Raw genomic sequence first — 20072 nt, forward strand, 5'->3', positions numbered from 1 at the left:
CGATAAACGTATCAAGGGATGGGTCGGGAAGAGTACGTGAACGACAGGAGCCACTGGACAACACATGCCAAACATTTAATGGGCTAACTGGAGAATTAATGGATAAAACAAATTCAAAGTGGTACATTTATTCAAAGTATGTTTATTTTTCGTCATAAAATTATTTTATCTTTATCTTTAAAATGCTTTCATAATTTATTAAAATTACAATTTACCATTTTGATTTTTTCTTTTTCGCTTAACGATTTCTATTATTATATTACTAAATTTAATTGCAAGATATTTTGTTTCCGTCTGTAATGAACTTCGCCTGCTTTAAATTTAGGTATGACTAAAAAATGAATATGACTCAAGTAAGTTAAAAATATATAATTCATGTTTTGGTTTTTTATGTTTAGGACTTGCACTTTCTCTTGAGTTCTGTTTCTAGTTATTTGAACTTTATGATTAAATCAATTTGTTTGAACAATTATTCTCATATCGTGTAACTTATATGCATTTTGTAAAATTTGTACATATTTAACAAAAATGAGCAATTATAGGAAAGTACATAAAAAATAGTTATCTTTTTTAAATAGTAAATTGTTTCAAGATTTTGATAGCAGAAGAAATGAGTTGTCCTCAAACCAATCAGATCGACAACTTTTATTTAGAGACGGAAAAAATTTGCATAGCAGCGTCTTACATATTTGTTAAAATACGTAAATATGTATACACAAAACTTATAAAAACTATAAATATATATTTATAAATTATTGCATGATTTGTGACATCACATAGAGCACTAGTTCAAGAAGAAGTTGTGGCATTTTCTTTTAATCCTCGTTTTTAAATTCAATTTGTCTGCACATTTAGTACTAAATTTTTTGCCATTGATTATAGACTAAAGTGCGATACAAGTGCAAAATTGTCAATTGTCCTTATGCCTGGTTCTGTAGTCATGACATAAGTGTTTTGTACTGTCTTGGTGGTTACTCATTTGTAGGATATAGTTCACAGGAATTGTAAGTATGTGAGTTTTTAGTGGCTGGTTGTTTGATAATTTCTTGCAGTCATGAGGAGCGGTCAAGAATGTTTGATGAATTCATGACTACTCCTCACTACTACAACAAATTGTAAGTATATTGAGCTGTTTTGAACTTAGACGCTGTCTCTGTATCCCAGCACTAGAATCACTCTCAAAGTTCTCTTTTTAAGCAGGCTGAGTGACATCTCTGCCCCACAATACAATGTCATATCTAACTTGTGACATATAAAGGGCATAATAGGCCTTCCCAGTTGAGAGAGGTGTACAATGTGTTTCAATCTCTTGAGCCCAAAACACACAGGAATCATTTTCCATACCAGGAAAGTTATGTGACAACCAAAATACCCAGAACCCGAAAATCTCAACTGACATTATTTGTAGCATTATTGTCTGATAAAAAGATTAACAAAAATTGAACATGTTTTTTATATTTTGTAATCATTATTATCAATTTTTTTCTGAAGTTATCAATAAAACAATTATAGAAAATGAGAGAAATGTAGATTTGTTTCTGCATTGGGTGTTTTTCTCTTTTTTAATTAAGTTGTGTTTTAATTTGTCAATCAGACTTAAGCATGTGAACATGAATGCTAATTATCAATTCTGGCTTGTGGACACCATTTCATTATTTTTACTTTATTATTCGGTCACTTTGTTCTCCCAATTATTCTTAAATCATATAATTTATATGCTTTTTTTAAATTCGTAGAATTTATTAAAAATTAGCGACTAGATAAGTAAATATTTATCTTTTCCAAGTAGTAAATTGTTTTAACGTTACAGTTTTTTTGATAAAGTGAGAAATGTATTGTCTTACAAATGGCTGTATTCATTATTTGAAGCATTGTTGTCTGGTAAAGAGTTTTTAAAAAATTGAACCTTGTTTTCGCTATTATTTTTTTTATCGTTATTTTTTTCTGTAATTATTAATTTAAAAAAAGTATATAAAAATGACAAGAAATGTCGGGGATTTGTTTCTGTACTGGTTTGTTTCTCTCGTTTTACGCTGTTTTAATTTTTTGAAAATTATTACAGTCACATATCTTTTACATTTGATGAAACTTATTTCAAAGGAATCTTTTTATTTTTTTAATTTTACAATTTGATTTAAGGATGCGAAACAGGTTGGGGGCTAATTATATTTCCGTCTTTTGGAATGCATTCCATAATTTTTACTTTATTACATGGTCAATTTGATAGCACAATTCTTCTCATATCATTTAACTTATATGCATTTTGAAAAAAATTGTAGAATATATCATAAATTCGGAAATGTAGGAAAGTAAATTTTTTAAGAATAATTTATCTTTTCTAAATAGTAAATGGTTTTTTTTTTTTTTTTTTTTTTTTTTTTTATTTTTTTAGAGAGAGAGAGAGAGAGAGAGAGAGAGAGAGAGAGAGAGAGAGGAGAAAGAGAGTGTGAGAGTGAGCACAAATAATTAACTGTATTCCAAATAACTATATTCATTATTTGTAGCAGTGTTTGGAAAGAAGTTTTTAAAAGATTGAACCATACTTTCTGTTATTTTTTTTAATCATTTATATATTTTTTTTTTCGGCAAGTATTAATAAAACTATTAGAAAAATGACGAGAAATGTAGGGGCTCTGTTTCTGGACCGGGTTTTTTTCTCTTTTTTAAGTTGTTTTAATTTTTCGGAAATTATTACAACCATATTTTACAATCGATGAAATTTGTTTAAAAGGAATCTTTTTTTTTAAATTTTACAGTTTGATTTAAGCGTGTAAAATATGTTGGGCGCTAATTATTATTTCTGCCTTTTGGACGCCATTTCGTTATTTTTACTTTATTACTCAGTCAATTTTTTAGCACTATTACTCATCCTTGTTTTTCAAAACTACGATCGGCGAATGCGTTGACTCCAGGGTTAAAAAGAAATTCATATCACGGAAATTAAAAGTTATTAGTATTAATTATTATCATTTTTTTAGTGATGTCTTTTTATTGGAAGAGATTGAATTTTTTTTAGAAATAAAAGTCGGACAGGGAGGTTGCATGCAGTATGATTTTAACCTCGAACTTCAATTTTAATGGTGGACACTGGACAGATATGGCGGAGTGCGGCCCTTACAAGTGTTTATTTTGTTTTAATTTATTTAATCTTGAGATATCCGGCTGTTAGTAGTTTTATGTGAGATGGACGAAAGTTCCGTTTAGGTTCATCCCGAAATATGAAAATTGGAAACGTTTCGACGAGGGCAGCGTTTTTGTCAGACTGAAAACCGTGAGATGAACGCATTTTATCTCGTACCCTGAGCCCGAGATAACGTTCGGCGAGAAATCTGAACAATAAAAATCCCTCGGCTGTGATAATTCAACTTGTTTCTACATGCTTTTGCCTCCGTTTCGGAACGACGCCAAACCGACACGGGAAAGAGGTGAAGTTTCGATTCGTTCCGACGTCGGACGGTCGTGCGGGATTTCTCGCCGGAGGACGGACACGGGGCTGATCGCCTTCGTACAGTGCGGACTCCTTGGAAAAAACGGGCCGGGGCCCTCTGCAAAGGGCGAAGTCCAAAAACGTCAGACGCACATCCACAATTTTCATTTCGATCTCGAGCTTTATCTCGAGTGATTCATACGTTTTTGTACTTCCTGTTTTGTCAGTCGCGACTTCACGATAGAACTCGGGCCGATTCACTGTTACTTCCAACGACCTTTCGCTAAAAAAAGCTGCCGTTTCGTTTTTGGTGCCATCCTACGCTTGTTAGATTTGACAGTTGATAACACACCTCCAGCACAATGTCAGACGACGAAGATAAGCCTCCAGCACCACCTGTCAGACTCTCTAGCAATAGGTAAACTTCTTCATCTAATGGATTTCAACATTGACATGTCTCTTAAATTAAATCTATCTACCTGTTAATTTAAAACATCTGGTTAATCAACAGCCAAAACCTGGGACAACTCATTTTTCTCACATTTCATTAACTACAAGTGAATAGAAAGTATGACTTCAAATAATGGCAAAAACCTTTAAATTTTATCACAAACATTGACATGTGATATGCTCAATCAATAAGCTGCAATGTTATATGAACCCTCGGGGTGATTCTTTATGGTAGACAAAATCTGTTTTATTTTTTGCCAAATTAATTTTCAATCCTGCCATTCAGCTTGATGAGGTGGTGCAGGAAATTTTTTAAATATTGATATTTATTTATTTTAAAAATTAATTGAAATGAAACAAACTGTTTTATTCATTTTACATCATCTCCCTGATTAACAGCACAAAACTGGACCGAAACTCATGTCACGTTTTAATCACTACACGGCAAAACAAGCTATGCCTTCAAACAATGTCAAAGAAGATAAAATTTAATCTCAAACATTACATGGTGATACATTATTGCAATATAGTTTTTCATAGACAAATATTATGCCTTCAAATATTGACCAAAATAATTACATTTGTCCCAAACATTGACACATGATCCATTTGATTAATAATTTCTGGCAATTTTCTTTATCGTAGACAAAATCTGTGTTTTATTCTTTGTCAAATTGATTTTCACAACTGCCATTCAGCTTGTTGAGTGGTGCAGGACGAACATTTTTAATCTAGATAAGAATCGTTCAATATTGATATTTATCTATTTTAAGAACTTGAAATGTACCATTATTATTGTTTAAATCATCTGCCTAATGAACAACAAAAAATCTGGGCTGAAACTCATTTTTTCCTTTATTTCATTCACTACAAGTAAAAACCAATTATGCCATCAAATAATGTCCAAAATCAACGCTAATATGTGGGTGCACTGGTTAGAAATGATAGTTCCACTTACAAACTGGGTATAAACTATTGGCTGAAAACTACTGCTGCTCAAGACTTTAAACTTGCTATACAAAAAAACTTTTAACTGCTTAAAACCAGTTTGAGAAGTAATTGATAACACACTCCACCTTAATTATTTCTATTTATAGTGCCCCTATTAAACAAATAAATGTTCCATTATTTTTTGTCTAATTGTATTTTGAATCTGCTTTTCAACAAGTTGAGTTGTGCGTAAAAAACATTCTTATCTAGACAATATTCATTTAAATGACATTATTTTCAATATTTTTGTCATAAAATAATATGAAACATTTTTCAACTTGTTTAATTCAATATGAATGAAATCCATATACTAAAACCAACATGTGCCTATTTTCTTTTAAGGTGCAGGAAGTTAGTGTGTCGTGAGCTGTTTAAATGGTTAATTTAAATTCATTTGTTCAAATCTGAATTGAACAGTTATTTTTTAAATTTCAAACATGGGCTTGAGGACGAGTTTGAATAATCCAGTTTTTATCCTTGGATGCATGAGTATACAGCTAAATAGATAATTAGATAATCAAGTTAATGTGAGAGTGCAGGAACCCCCTTTTGATCGTTTCTCCAAAGAGAATACGGTAACAACATTTCTATCTAAAGGTTGAATCCGTTTAAACATAGCCCACATCTTACAATGATCCAACTTGCGGTTTTTTACATGCATAATTTTACATAATATTTACTCATTTAATTTTTTTAATAAACACAGTTTTGGTAGGTTTAAAACCATTATATTTTGTTATAAGAACTGCAACATAATTTGAAAGTAATTCATATTTGCTTAGTGGTCATAATTGACCATATTAATTATTCCAATTAATTATTATTTTTATCTAAGGTTTTTGGTTGAGATGAAAAATTAGTGTCACGAGCGGGATTCGAACCCATGTCCTTCGGCTTAATACGCCGTTGCTCTAACTACTTGTGCTAGCGTGACTTGGATAATTTGAATTTGAATATTTTGGAAGGCGGAATTTTGTAAATTTAAATTTTTTCAAACTTTACTTCCGGCTATTTAGCATTAGGTTTAAATAATTTTGTAGAAATTCTCTTCACTAGGATTGTACACAAGCATATGGACAAAAAGATTTTTTTTTTTTTGTGTGTGTGTGTGTAGAAATTCCACTATTCAATTTAGCCGGTTTGGATAGTTTTTATTTTTGTTTTCTGTAATTAAGCTGTGTATAAAAGAACATAATAAATACTGGGAACAAAAACCAAACATGTGGCAAGCAAAAAGGTACTTTCATAAACTACCCAATAGGAGAAAGAGGAAATCCTATTTAACATAAAGCAATAAAAAAACTCTCACTGGTATATATACGTCCTCCAATTAAACACCACCTTTTAAAACAGGGGGAAAAATAAAACTGTTGACAAATGACCAATCACTGTTATATCTACAAGGGACAGAAACACAGAACATGTCCTTTACAACTGCCCTGCAATAGATAAGAAAAAGCTTGGTGCATAGAAAGCAGTTCTTAAGCCATACTGATTTTCCAGGAGATACTTTAGCAAAGATGGGTACAATAGATGAAAGTTTAAGTGCTAAAGGGAGAAATCTCTACTACAATGAAGAAGGAAATGTGAATGAGTTTCTGACATTTAAAAATTTTATTTTATTTTATTTATTTTTAAGTTAATTAAATTGATTTATTAAAACTGGTCTTATTAGACAAACCATTAATTTTACAATAATATATATAGAATAAATAAATAATAAATCTTTACATTCATATAAACCCATTGGTACAGTAAGATGAACATTTCACTATTCACTAATTTTTAACTGCACTAGTTCATATGGCTTTGGTTTTTTTTTAACCTTCTGACGGTGTTTCGGTTTTGTAGGAGTTGTTTCCACATTCTCGTGCTGGCTGAGGCGAGACTGGTGTTTGGCGGCAAATCTTTGTATTTCCGCCGTGACCTCAGGGATCTTAAGATCCCTAAGTAAGTCCTTATTCCTTACATACCAAGGTGCATTGACCATGTTATGTAAGATTTTATTTTTGAGTGTTTGTATGATTTTGATATTGCTGTGTTTGGTACTACCCCATAGTTGAATACCATATGTCCACATAGGCTTTAGGACTAGTTTGTATAATAATATTTTATTTTGTATAGCAAGGTTGGAGCCGCTCCTATCAGCCAGTATAGCTGTCTATATCTTAAACCTATTTCTGTCCTTTTTTCTTCATGTATACTTTCCATCTCAGCTTGGCATCTAAGGTCATTCCCAGATATTTAGCTGTATCGCTGAATGGTATAGTAGTTCCATCAATTGTGAGCGACGGAACATGGTCCACTTTTTTGTTTGTAAAGATTAGATGCTGATTTAGCTTGATTTTCCATTTTTTGTCCATTCGTTTATCTTATTACAAGCATTTTGAAGGATTTTGGTTGACTAGTTGATAATTGGTCCTACTGATATCACCGCTGTGTCATCTGCAAACGTTGCAGTTTTAATCCATCTATTTTCGGAAAATCACTGGTGTATAACAAGTAAAGAAGTGTGTGGTGTATAGCAAGTAAAGTATGCAAGTAAAGAAGTGGACCTAATATGCTACCTTGTGGCACTCCTGCATTTGTTTTTAGTTTTGAATGTTGACCTTCTTGTTTGACTCTAAACAGTCTGTCAGGTAGGAACTAATAATATTGACATACTGTTTTGGTAACATACATGTTAGTTTATTGATGCTGTGTGCCAGACCTTGTCAAAAGCTTGACCATCAAGGAAGATGGCAGAACAAATTTGTTTTTCTTAAAAAAGTTTTTTTATAACATCTGTTACTCGGTGAATTTGGCCTATTGTTGAATGTCTTGTTCGGAATCCAAATTGGTGGTTGGGGATGATTTTCTTTCTTTCTATAATAGGCTTTATTTGTTTTTATAATAACTTTTCAAAAAGCTTAGTCACAATTAAAAATGTAAATTTTACTCATAAATAAAATTTTATCGCATTACGATAACATTAAAATACAATATGAATGACCCAGATTTCTAAATTTATTTATACAGATGTGAATTGGAGAGGTTAATGTTTATACAATTGGGCAAATAGTAGTCGGAATTGGTAACAAAATTCTCAACTTAGACTCATTTTATTTTCAAAACATACTGCGCACAAGGAAATCAATCCTGTAATCACTATGATTATAATATCGATGAAGTAAAGATATCAGTGAGAAGATGGACTGTGACTAATGCAAACAATGCACAAAGGCTTTTATTTCTCACGATTTTTCACAATAAATTACAGTGTTTGCAAAATGAGAATTGTATCCTCACCCGACTCATGCACAATAGATCAATACTGGTTGTGGTGTGTATGTAGTAAAGAGGCCGACTTTTTTTTGAAAAACTTTTAACCACACCAATTTAAATTCAGAAGATTTAAATATGTTTTTGTCCTGTAGCTTAGTCGTTTCTGATCATTTTTGTCTGCTTATTTTCACAAGATTGCTATTATTGTTCCTTTGTTTGTGTGTGGCCTTAGATTTCATCAAAACAAATTTCACAAATATGCATTTGATAAATTATACTTCCACAGATATAATTAAAGCTGAAAATAACATATCATTATCATTTTATAAAATCTTAATATATTTTAGACGAATCACTCAATGTGGCGAAAAGCCAAATTGTGTCTGACAGAGCAAAACGGCAAATATTGGCAGACCAGGTTGATCAAAAACAACGCAGCTACTGGTTTGTCAGTCCTTAAGAAGAAATTTCACAATTAGATTTTGGCTGTTTGGGCTTGGACTGGGTTGTTTAATTAAATTGTATTATGTCGCCTCTTATTTAACGTTATGAGTGTTTTTAGAGAAACTAGTATAGTATGATCTGCAAATTAAATGTCTATTGCAGATTACAGTCGTATGGTGTGAGCAATCCCTCGAATAAATCAATACATTAAATTGCTAATGCCGTATTCTTTTGTCTGTTTGTTAAAAAGGAAATGTCCCATTCGTCTTTGCAAACTTAAATTTTGATTCCTTCATTGTTGAGTAATAGTGGAAGAATATCTGCATATGAATTATTTAAGCTTGTCATGAATTTATTATTTTTATAAGTTTTTATTTGAATGCAAATAACTATTTTACCTTATAATTAAATGGAAAAACCTGCTTAATTTTATATTTAAGCCAATAAAAAAATTTAAAAAATGTGTATTTGTGTTTCACATGATTGGATAAGTCTACAATCAATTAACTAGATAAACCAAAATTATTCAATTTCAATGTGTGATTTCTTACAAAGATCAAACAGCTGAGAATTTTTCTCTAATCCTTATTTCCGTAATTTATACAAATTCATTTAAATCAAATGAGTTTTTGTTGTTTTCTACGTAATTAATTTTCTCAGATCTGAGCTTAGAATTTATGTTGAAATGGAAATATTTTCTGTGAAAGGCTTGATTTAAAATAAATTGTTACAATCTCTGAAAAAGTGAATTTCAATGCGTACTGATTATTGAATAATGGGGAAGTTGGTTTTTATCTTAACTTGATAAAATTGTTTGTTTTTAACATGTTAAATAAAAGACTACCTTTATTAAATAACCTAGCTAAACCATCAAGCACAACCTACAAAATTTAAACTTACTTAATTTTATTGTTAAATAATAATAATAATTAAACTCAAATGGGTGTGCATTTTTTATGTGACATCTAATCCTCCAATTGAATATCATTTCTACAGAATCAAACTCTAGATCATTTTCCACATGAGCAATTTAGTGTAAAATTATCAAAGCGAATCAGGGCTTAGAGGCTTTCATTCTTAATCATTTGAATGTAATTTTTGCATTATCCGTTTTACATTTCTATACAGATTATTGAGTGGTGTGAAAAAAACAATTCTTATCTTAATTCTATCAAATTAAGATAAGACATGTATGGTAAAATACCTGTATATTTTAAACTTAAAGAAAATAAGTAAACAAGACAAAATTCTAGATGATACAAATATGATATTGTATTTAAATCTTAAAGTTAAAGTGCACAAGTGCTGATAGTTAATAAAACAAACACTGTTACAATATTCTCTCTGTTATGCACGTTTCTGTCTTAATTGTATACGTATTGTCAAACCTGTCAAAACCTGGTTTATTAAAATCTAATCTGGCAACTGTATGTAAATAATCTGTGTAAATGCTAACCTTTAAAAAAACTAATACTTATTTAACTTCATATTATCTAGGGCTACAGGTAAAAATAAACGGTTGTGCATTAATAAAATCTAAAAAAAAAAATTCAATTTGATCATTTATGTGCGAGCAGTACAGTGTGGGTCATGTTGAAATGGATCTGACCTTTAGGTAGAAAAGCTTTTTGGAGAAATAGTCAAATAAAAGAGGGGGTGATTGATTAAATCTATCCTAAGTTACAAACTGGATTATTCAAGCTTGTTTAAATCTATATTTGAATAGTTACAAGCTTTAAAAAAAGTGTAAAGAATCAAAATGTAATTTCAGACATTTGACCACTTGCCATGTGAGCAATCTTAAGACGTATGAATATTTTGAGTGCATCGTTGTATTCTTTTTGGTGGAAAAACAAAATGATCTACTCATTTTTTCCTGTTGCATTAATACATCTACAAATGTCCTGATGATCAGAAGTCAATCATTGATTCGAATAAAGAAATAATGAACTGCTTCAACCATTTCAGGGTCTATTTGGCTCTGTTCTTATTACTGTTAGGAGCACTTGGTCAGAAAGGCCCCAAAATGCAGTGGCATTAATCAATAAATGGTTGAAGCAGTTCATTAATTCTTCGTTCGAATCAACGATTGACTGTTGATTATTAGAAATGAGGAGAAGGAACGACAATTTAAAAAAAAAGACAAACAGCAATTTAAATGTCAGTCATCTCCTTAAAACCTTAATAGCAAAGTAGTATGACCTCTTCAATCCATGCTTGCTAAAACCATGGTTTTTGACTGTTTTCCAACCTGAGAAAAATCTAAAATGAAAAAAGCAAGATGATATTACTGGGATAAATAAAAGTTAATTTTTTTTAAATGCTGTCTCTTATTTAAAAGTAAATTTGCAATGTAAGTTGTTCAAAATTTACCTATGTCTTCTGTTGGTTGATCAACAGTCAAAAAGTCCAAACTTTTCTGATTCTTCCATTCAGATTATTTTAGTCTTGTGTGAAGTTGAGTATGATCAACTTGGAATGGTTATTCTATGCAATTTAAATTCCAATTTCAATTCATCAATTGTCGCTCTTTGCTGTTGACAGGTGACACATATGATGTTAGATTGTTTGATGACCTGCATTGAGATATTACATAAACAATGAGTCATAACAAATAAAATAGTTTTCAGAAACTTTTTTTCCCCTTTTCACATTTAAACATGATATATTTATACAATATTGTAGATCGGGTATGTTTTTATGGAACGCAAACAACCAGTGGAGAATGCTACATTCCCATCTTCCACTCTTCACAAGTCTGTTGTTTGTCATGATTTTGGTAGAACCAAATTAATATTGTCTTTTAAATAATAATTTTAAAGAACTTGGTTGTTTGAGTTCCATAAAAGCATTTATTTTATTTGTCCTGTATACAAATATTTTAGTGCAGTAACTGAGATCACAAAATGCATAATCATTTTTTCTTTTTTTTAACAATAAAGGCCATTTCTCATTTTGCTGATCAGAGGGATTGTAAAGTTGCAGAGTTAGGTTTTTTGTGTGTTTATCACATAACAGCTAGTATTACCGCATTACTTTAACTGCATGTGATTTTTTCAGAGATTGAATTCAACAGTTAGTAACATTAGTTTTTTCTTAAAATTTAAACAACTTTTAAGAAACAATTATTGCTACACGATAAAGGCGATGACCAATGCCATTTGCCAACCCCGAAACTTACTAACTACAAGATAATTAATTACTATTAACATTGGTATTATGTCAAGGTTTTATAAAGAAAAATAATCCTTTTTAGAATAATTATATAGAATATATAATACCAGAAACCCTTAGAATATTTTATATTGTTTAAAAAAAAAAAAAAAAAGAAATGTTAAAATTAAGAATTGTCCTTATCAAATTAACCTTATATCTAAGAAGTGTATCTTATTAATATTATAATTACATGATCATTTTTATTACAGAGTTGAAACAACGCCAACAGTGCCTGTAGACATGAGACCCCTCCCCAAAGAGCCAGATGCCGATGACAGGAAAAAGAAGGCGGCCAAGAAAAGCCGGACGAAGACGAGAGAGACTGAGAAGCCTAACATCTCGTATCCGACAAACTTTGAACACACGGTTCATGTTGGATATGACACTGTCACCGGCGAGTTCACGGTAAATAAACACCGCATTTTTTGGTTTATTTGCCTTTGAGAAAGAGCTTTTTTTATATATGCTACATTTATGTGCCATGCACTTTTGATCAATCCGAAAATTTTACGACTGTCAAAGTGAATGACACTAAAAATGTAGAACGGAATGGAGCACAGTGTGTGTATCACGTCAAAAATTTACACTGCAGAATGTATACAATAGTTTTTCTGTTCTGTTACAAGCTGCCGCTCAAAGTAAGTAAATAGCCAATTTGCATGTCATTCATCCAGTAACATAACTTTCAACATTTATAATTTACACCATAGGTGTTTATAGATTCATTCACATTCTGCTTTTATCGAATAGGTGTAAACGCTTTGAAAACACAATTTTAAGCTTTTTTTCAAGTTCATTTCAGTATCATAGACTGTCGCTTCCTTTTTAAAAGCATTGTGATTATTCCCCCTTAGCTTTATCAATAATGATATCCTTATGTCATTGTCAATGTGAAAATATGTACTATTTTTAAAAGCATTTCTTTTATTGTTTTAGAGGTGCAAGATTTATGTTGTACTGGTATGATCGTCGTACGTTATGTGTTATCAAAGAGCACTCGTATTTACCTTGATTGAATGCTTTGTACCCACAGGCAAAAGTATTTTAACAATTCCAAAATCTAGTACCTTCATTCAATTTTTTAAGCTTCTAATATATAACTTTACCATCCTAAAAATGATTTCAAAAGGAAAAAATTTATTGTACTCAAATAAAAGTATTGTAGTAGAATAAGTATGTATATAAAGAAAATAATGTATATTTTGACTCTTTTTAACAAAGCAATTGAGAATTTTAATTCAATTTATAATAATTCTATCATTGTAAGAAGGAAAAGTTCATATGAATAATAGTAATAAATAAATATATAAATAACCTGTCCAAAATAATTCACAAAATATTGTATACTTATTTTATTCTGTTTGTTGTATGTTATCTTATTTTGTTCTTATTTCCTATATTTTGGAATTTTTTCAAAATTTGAGATTGCTTTTTAAAAAAATAAATAAAAAATAAAATAAACTGTAAAAATAAATTCAAATCAAGTCAATTGAGTAAAGTATTTATTAATCGTAGGAAATTATGATAACATCCAATTTTTCTATTTGTTACATAGATGTCTTATGTTGGATTTCTAGATGATTTTTGATAATTTGAATATATATGAATAATTTGATAGATATTGTAAAGTTGTCTGAACACTCGTCTGCAATGCCTAACGGGTGGTTGGACATAGAGCTCTCTCCTGTATGGCAGAAATCACTCATAATTTAAATCATTTCAAAAATTTTATTATTTTTCTTTTTCTAGGGGATGCCAGAAGCGTGGACGAGGCTCTTGATGAATTCAAACATCAGCAAACAAGAGCAGAAGAAGAATCCACAGGCTGTTTTAGATGTCTTGAACTGGTTTGACAATTCCAGCAAGGAGGTGAAGGGTTCAAAGTTCATGACCACTACTAAAATGATCGGTACGCACTGGTTTAAAACAGCTTTGGCATCATTCATTATTTATCAAATAAGTTAATTTGTATTTCAAATTTTCAGGTAACAGTGGTGGTCTTGAAGTTTCACTGAGACCGCTTAGACAAAATTCAGCCCAGTCACAGTCTCTTTCACACCCATCTTCTTCCTCGACTCCCGACACTGAACCAAACACATATCTTCCTGCATCAGCAACTGGAACGTCAACTTCTTCTGAACAAGAAGACGAAACACCACCTCCACCCGTTGCCACAAGACCAGAAAGAACTAAATCAATTGTATGTATAAATTACAATTTTTTATATTCTATTTTATAAAAGTAATCATGTTTAATTTTTTTTGTAGTACACAAAGCCAGTAGAAGACATCAGCCCGACACCACTCACGCCAATGAGAACAACAAACGGGACAATGACGACGCCTTCGACTCCCACCTTAGACAAAAACAAGAATCACAACATAGCCGCTCTCACAAATTCGAACGCAAATCCTGTTACTCCTGCTCAAGTGAGAAAAAAGAAACTCTCCGATGATGAAATACTCGATAGACTTAGAACAATTGTGACTGTTGGAGACCCTAATCGGAAGTACACAAAAATGGAGAAGATTGGACAAGGGTAACCTTTCATCTGTGAACTCTTACTATAATTTTGAATTTAACTTAACTAGAATAATATTGTACAGGGCCTCAGGAACTGTTTACACAGCTATAGAAGCATCAACGGGGATGGAAGTGGCTATTAAACAAATGAATCTCTCCCAGCAACCAAAAAAAGAGTTAATTATAAATGAAATTCTTGTCATGAGGGAGAATAAACATCCTAATGTTGTTAATTACCTTGATAGTTACCTTGTCGTCGAGGAACTCTGGGTGAGTGGGTGATATATCAAACCTTTCTGATTTGATTTATCTTCTTCTGAGTTACAATTAATGAGTTTCTTGACAAGAAATAGTTATTATTTATTTATATCCATTCTCATGGATTCATTTTCAAATTTTGATTTGTACTTGAGGAAAAATGGAGAGGTAACATTGATAAGTAACTCGGCAATAAAAATCTGTTTCTGTGTCATCAAAGAGTGATGTTTTAATTGAATTGTTTTATTTTTGTACTTTTAATAGGTTGTTATGGAGTATCTCCCTGGGGGTTCGTTAACAGATGTTGTAACTGAGACGTGTATGGACGAAGGACAGATTGCCTCCGTTTGCCGGGAAGTGTTGCAAGCCTTAGAATTTCTCCATTGTAACCAAGTAATCCATAGAGACATCAAATCTGATAACATTCTGTTAGGATTAGACGGGAGTGTTAAGCTGAGTATGTGGAAAAAACCCTCTTAAATAATTAAGCTTATTCCTTTACTTGATATTTTACATCCACAGCTGACTTTGGATTTTGTGCTCAAATTTCTCCTGAACAATCAAAAAGAACCACTATGGTCGGTACTCCGTACTGGATGGCTCCGGAAGTCGTCACTCGTAAACAGTATGGGCCAAAAGTGGATATTTGGTCTCTAGGTATCATGGCTATAGAAATGATAGAAGGGGAACCTCCTTACCTGAATGAAAATCCATTAAGGGTAATTAATTTTGTACAATTCTCACTTGCACTGTTAAAATTCTTAACCTTCTTTAATTACTTTTTAGGCGTTATACCTTATTGCAACAAATGGAAAACCAGAAATTAAGGAGAAGGAAAAACTGTCACAAATTTTCCAAGACTTTCTGGATCAGTGCCTTGAAGTAGAAGTGGAATGCAGAGCATCTGCTTCTGAGCTTTTGAAAGTAAGTACTTAATTACCTTCGTTACTCAGTATTTATCCCAAAAGAAAATTATTTAAGAGTTCAAATGATTTATTATAATATATTTTGTAACAGATTTAAACTGTTAAAAATATATATTAACATTAATAAAAGGAAAAAGCTGAATAGGCTGTACTAAAATTAACTTTTGTTGCACCGAGAACTCCCCTGGTTGTTCTAGAACAGCAGATGCACAAAGCTCAATCGAGATGGTATAGGTTCCAGCTTGAACTAAGATAATTTGTTAGATAACACATTATTTTTCTTTGGGTAGGAAAATAATGAAACCCTGAGGAAGGAGGGATAAGCATATAGTTGTGATGAGAAGGAAAGGAAAAGGAGCAAGTTTTAGGGGGAAAGAAAGAAAAGCAGGGGAAATGGAAAAGAAAAGTGAAAATTGGCCATTTCAGTGGGTTTCGAACCGGGGACATTCATAACTGAAAGCGCTGGTGCTAAACCGGTCATTCACTGACCCTCTCTGTAAAGTTGGCTCAGTCTTCTATCCTTTAATCACGTCTACCTCCTGGTGTCTACAATTTAGGCCCTATCCCCAAGTAAATTAAAGGTTGGTTGAGTGCAGGGTGGTTCAAAATAAGAAGAAAACTTAATTTTTGTTCGTTGGTCCCAGCCAAATCCCCCTGGTACTTAACTTACTACATTGATTTTCATTGGCTGGGTAGTACCCTGGCTATGTTGGTAAGAAAAACCTAGGAGGAGTAAAATAAAATACATACATACAATCTAACAACTTTTAATATAATTAATACTAAAATGACACTGAAGAACTTAAAATAGATTTCGTCAAAAATCCCTTTGTAAAAACAAAACAAAAAACAAAACTAGTGAGGCTTGATTAAGGGAAAACAATTATGCTTCTATTAAACCAAAAAAGTTTACATACACAGAATTTAAATAAAAAAAAAAAAAAAACGCATAGCTTTCTAGGTGTCAAGACATTCTCTGTTGGAGCCCTGGTCCTGTCAATGATTCCTTCTCCTGGAATTCTTTTGAGGTCTTCATGGTCTGGCCTTACTGTTCTTATTCCGAGCAATGTATCCTCCTCGGCAAAAACGGGCTGGAGAATTGCAAGTCAAGTTTTTTCTCTATTTCTTGATTGGGCGTCCAAACTTGCCTTTACCCCAGTTCTCCTCACTCACCTGCCCCTGAGTTCTCACCTGCTCATGCTCCTCGCCAGAATTCAAATTTCCATCTCTCATTTGTTTTATTTATAAATATTTGAAATATTTACATAGGTTAATCCAAGCTTTTCCCTTCAACTCTAAACTTTGTTACTGCATAAATCCTTTCTTTGCAGTGAAATATTAAATTATTTCAGGGATTATACAGTATCTTAATATTAGATTGTAAGTTAAGTTAAGCAAAACATATAATGAGTTTTCAGTTTCAAATATTCTTCACTGTTCAATTTTTTTAAAAATAATATTTAATTATTAAACAACACGAAGCACTGTATTGGTTGAGTAAAGTGATAGCCTCATTATCTAAATCGTTAAGATACACACATGCAGTTTTTTGCAGTCTGTACCTGTTACAATTTTAGGTTTATGCGTTGACACGCCACTCATCACTGTAAGGTAAAGGTCCCGGGTTCGAATCCAGCGGCCCTGCATTCGAACTTGACATACTTACAAACAGGCTTTTTTTCAAAAACATCGGCACCCCGAGGGTTCATATAACCTTGCAGTTGAAATGCCCATGTTAAAAAAAGTTATTTTGCAATCAAGCATCTTCTTGACAACAGATGATTCAGTAAACGTGAAGATTTGTGAGGACGTGTGTTTGCATCTGTATTTTCTTCTTCTACCTAAATCTGAGTATGTATTTAGAATGTTTGAAATGAAATTTGATTTGATAAATGAACAACTTTTATAATTAGTAAAGTGAGAGTAAAAATAAAGAGGCAGCGACATAAGGAATCGGCAAAGAAGAAAAGTATCCCAATTAATAGTAATTACAGAAGTTTCAAGTAGAATCAACCTTGGATACTCAAGATAATTAACAGCCATACTTTTTTTTTTTTTTTTTTTTTGTTAAAACAACATCAATTATTTCTGTTATTCTACTTTAAAATCATTGCTAACAGGAAATTTGCTTATTTTCAGCATCCGTTTTTGAAACTGTCAAGGCCGCTTGCTAGTTTGACTCCACTGATAATGGCAGCGAAAGAATCGGTTAAAACACACTGAGATTTGCCTTCACGGCCGACTGCTGTTGACCAGCAGGCGTCCGTAGTGTAAAATAACTTAGCAATGGCAGATGTTTGATAGAATTTAGTTTCTTGTATAATAATATTTTACTAAGACTAAAGCTTAAGCACGACTATGGTTTTACAATGTTTTGCTATTTATATTTTACAAAGATATGTAAATAGTGAGTTTCTATATTTTATATAGACATGAATTACAATAGAAAGCAAGCCTCTATCTTTGAACGAGTGAGGTCAGAAGTATTGATTTCCCTTATAATGTTATTAAGAAAATAATAAAAAATAGGTATTTACTATTTACTTCAGTTTGTTAAAAATTAAAAACAATACTGGAAAAACATATTCACCTTCAAATGAAATGTTATTGTAATTCTAATATTATTTTCCCTTAATGCCTTATTAGTTTGTGAAATTTTTTTATAACCATTTTGAAGAGTAAAACATATCAACCTCACCTCGTGTGATTTCGTAAAGAGGCAGACATATAATTTTATTGAATATCCTTTTTCAAATTATTTATAAAAACAAAGAGGTTAAAAAAAAGAGTAATCAGTTTTGCAAATTATGGTGCTATTCATCTCAATATATCAAAGGAAATCTGTTATCTTTTAAGTATATATTAAACTCATCTTTTATTTTGATGTGCAAATAACCTAAAACTAAGCTTACATAGAATTCAGGAATGCGCAAACTCTTTACCATCAATTTCAAAATAATGATACAAGTAAAGTAGCAAAAACCATTTGGATTAATTTTAAATCCCGGAGGCTGGAATATTTATTTTGTACCGTATATATAGTTTATTGCCCACTAGTGCCTTTCGGTTTTGCCATTTCACACATATATAGCAATATTAGTCTCATGTTACGATTTACTAATGCATTACCAGAGCATTATTTTTTTACAATATTTGTAACATGAGGACGTTGTAGTGGTAAAACATATTATTAGAAGCAGTTTGATCGTCTAGATAAAAAGAAAAAAAGATCTACTAAATTATACTAAATGAATGAGAAATATTGATTAAAACAAAATTACGCAGGCATTGAGGGAAAAGACGGTATGAAATATTCCTTCAGATATTTACAACTTTCCTTTTTAATACATAATAAGCGATTTCATAATTATACAAATAAAAATAGATAAACAACGCTACTCTAAGCAACATCTGCCACGGCTTTAACATTCTCCTAGAGGGTGATAAGAGGGTACTTTACAGAAATAATACTTCCTCTGCACACTCCATCCATGAGCACAATAAGTATTATTAATATTGTGTACAAGAGACTTATAGTATTTGTTAAAATTTTATGTAAAAGTATATATTTTATTGCCCATTGACATACGATTCCTGATACATTTTTGTTTTATTCTTGTGATAATTAATTTTCATTAATTGCATTTAAAGCTTTCTTTTTGAGTGGGTTCCCCCTAATATATTTTATAACATTATTTTCAGTTAAGGCCTAATGCTCATAACTGCTTGATTATAAAATAATTTTAAATGATAATCAAATATTAATTTTTAAGATTTTTAATTTTTACCAGGGATCCCTATTTATTGTATTACCTTGTTTTTGTTCAGAGTTGTGCCTATGTCTTGTGTATTTGACTAATTATAGAGTTAATTATGTATTGAATCAGTATTGTAAATTATATAAATAAAGTATTGCAACAATATTTATTAAAAATATGTAGCTCGTTGAGAGCATGTGCATTTATTTTCTCACTTTTTGTGGTCAAGTAGTTCATTTTTTTATGTTTTCTTATACCATGTATTTAAGTGTAAAAAGGAAGTCCATTTATTTTATTAGAATGGTCTTTGTAAATAGATATAGTACATTCGGATAATAAATATTACTATATGTATATCATTTTATTATTTATTAATCCTTGATGGTGTGATCTTGATGAATTATGTTAAGAGGATGTTAAGGATAATTATCCAAGTGTAATTACTAATTGTCCTATTATTGCCACTCCCGCAGGCTAGTTACTATATTTTGAAACGACTGTTCTTTAACATGACATCCTGTTTCGCTAAACCCAGTTTATCACATGAAAAATTCTCTGGTACTTAAAAATAATATGATTTTTTTAAATTTTATTACATTTATCTAAATAATATAGATTATATGGCACAATAGTTGCATCCCCTGCAGCACTAAGTGAATGAATTAGGCAACCCACAGAACATTTATTCATTAATTTTGTAGTTGAATAAAAGTTGTTTCTACTTTGTTCAATAACTTTCCTTTTATTGTATGTATACATTATATAATTGTGCAAAATATGTAAGTAATTAATTAATATAACAAAATGCATACACTG

At 31.2% G+C, this 20072-nt stretch overlaps 1 protein-coding gene across 3 annotated transcripts; it reads left to right on the forward strand.

Annotated features, from left to right (window-relative positions):
- The first annotated feature begins 1 nt into the window (after position 1).
- Positions 2 to 18390, forward strand: LOC106669635 (serine/threonine-protein kinase PAK 3). 3 transcript variants are annotated; one of them, XM_014399217.2, is made up of 10 exons: positions 2 to 136; positions 12001 to 12196; positions 13541 to 13700; positions 13777 to 13991; positions 14059 to 14330; positions 14398 to 14584; positions 14837 to 15029; positions 15095 to 15291; positions 15359 to 15496; positions 17638 to 17727. In XM_014399217.2, the coding sequence occupies exons 1-10, from the start codon at positions 99 to 101 to the stop codon at positions 17719 to 17721; spliced, it is 1680 nt and encodes a 559-aa protein (XP_014254703.1). In that variant the 5' UTR covers positions 2 to 98; the 3' UTR covers positions 17722 to 17727. The 3 variants fall into 3 exon arrangements, with proteins under 3 accessions (XP_014254703.1, XP_014254702.1, XP_024080440.1); XM_014399216.2 differs by lacking the exon at positions 2 to 136 and adding an exon at positions 2915 to 3845 and having other exon boundaries at positions 17638 to 18390; XM_024224672.1 differs by lacking the exon at positions 2 to 136 and adding an exon at positions 11582 to 11650.
- Positions 18391 to 20072: the final 1682 nt, after the last annotated feature.

The sequence above is a fragment of the Cimex lectularius genome, unplaced genomic scaffold (genome assembly GCF_000648675.2).
Source record: "Cimex lectularius strain Harlan isolate CLEC.00 unplaced genomic scaffold, Clec_2.1 scaffold8, whole genome shotgun sequence".
Taxonomy (NCBI): Eukaryota; Metazoa; Arthropoda; class Insecta; order Hemiptera; family Cimicidae; genus Cimex; species Cimex lectularius.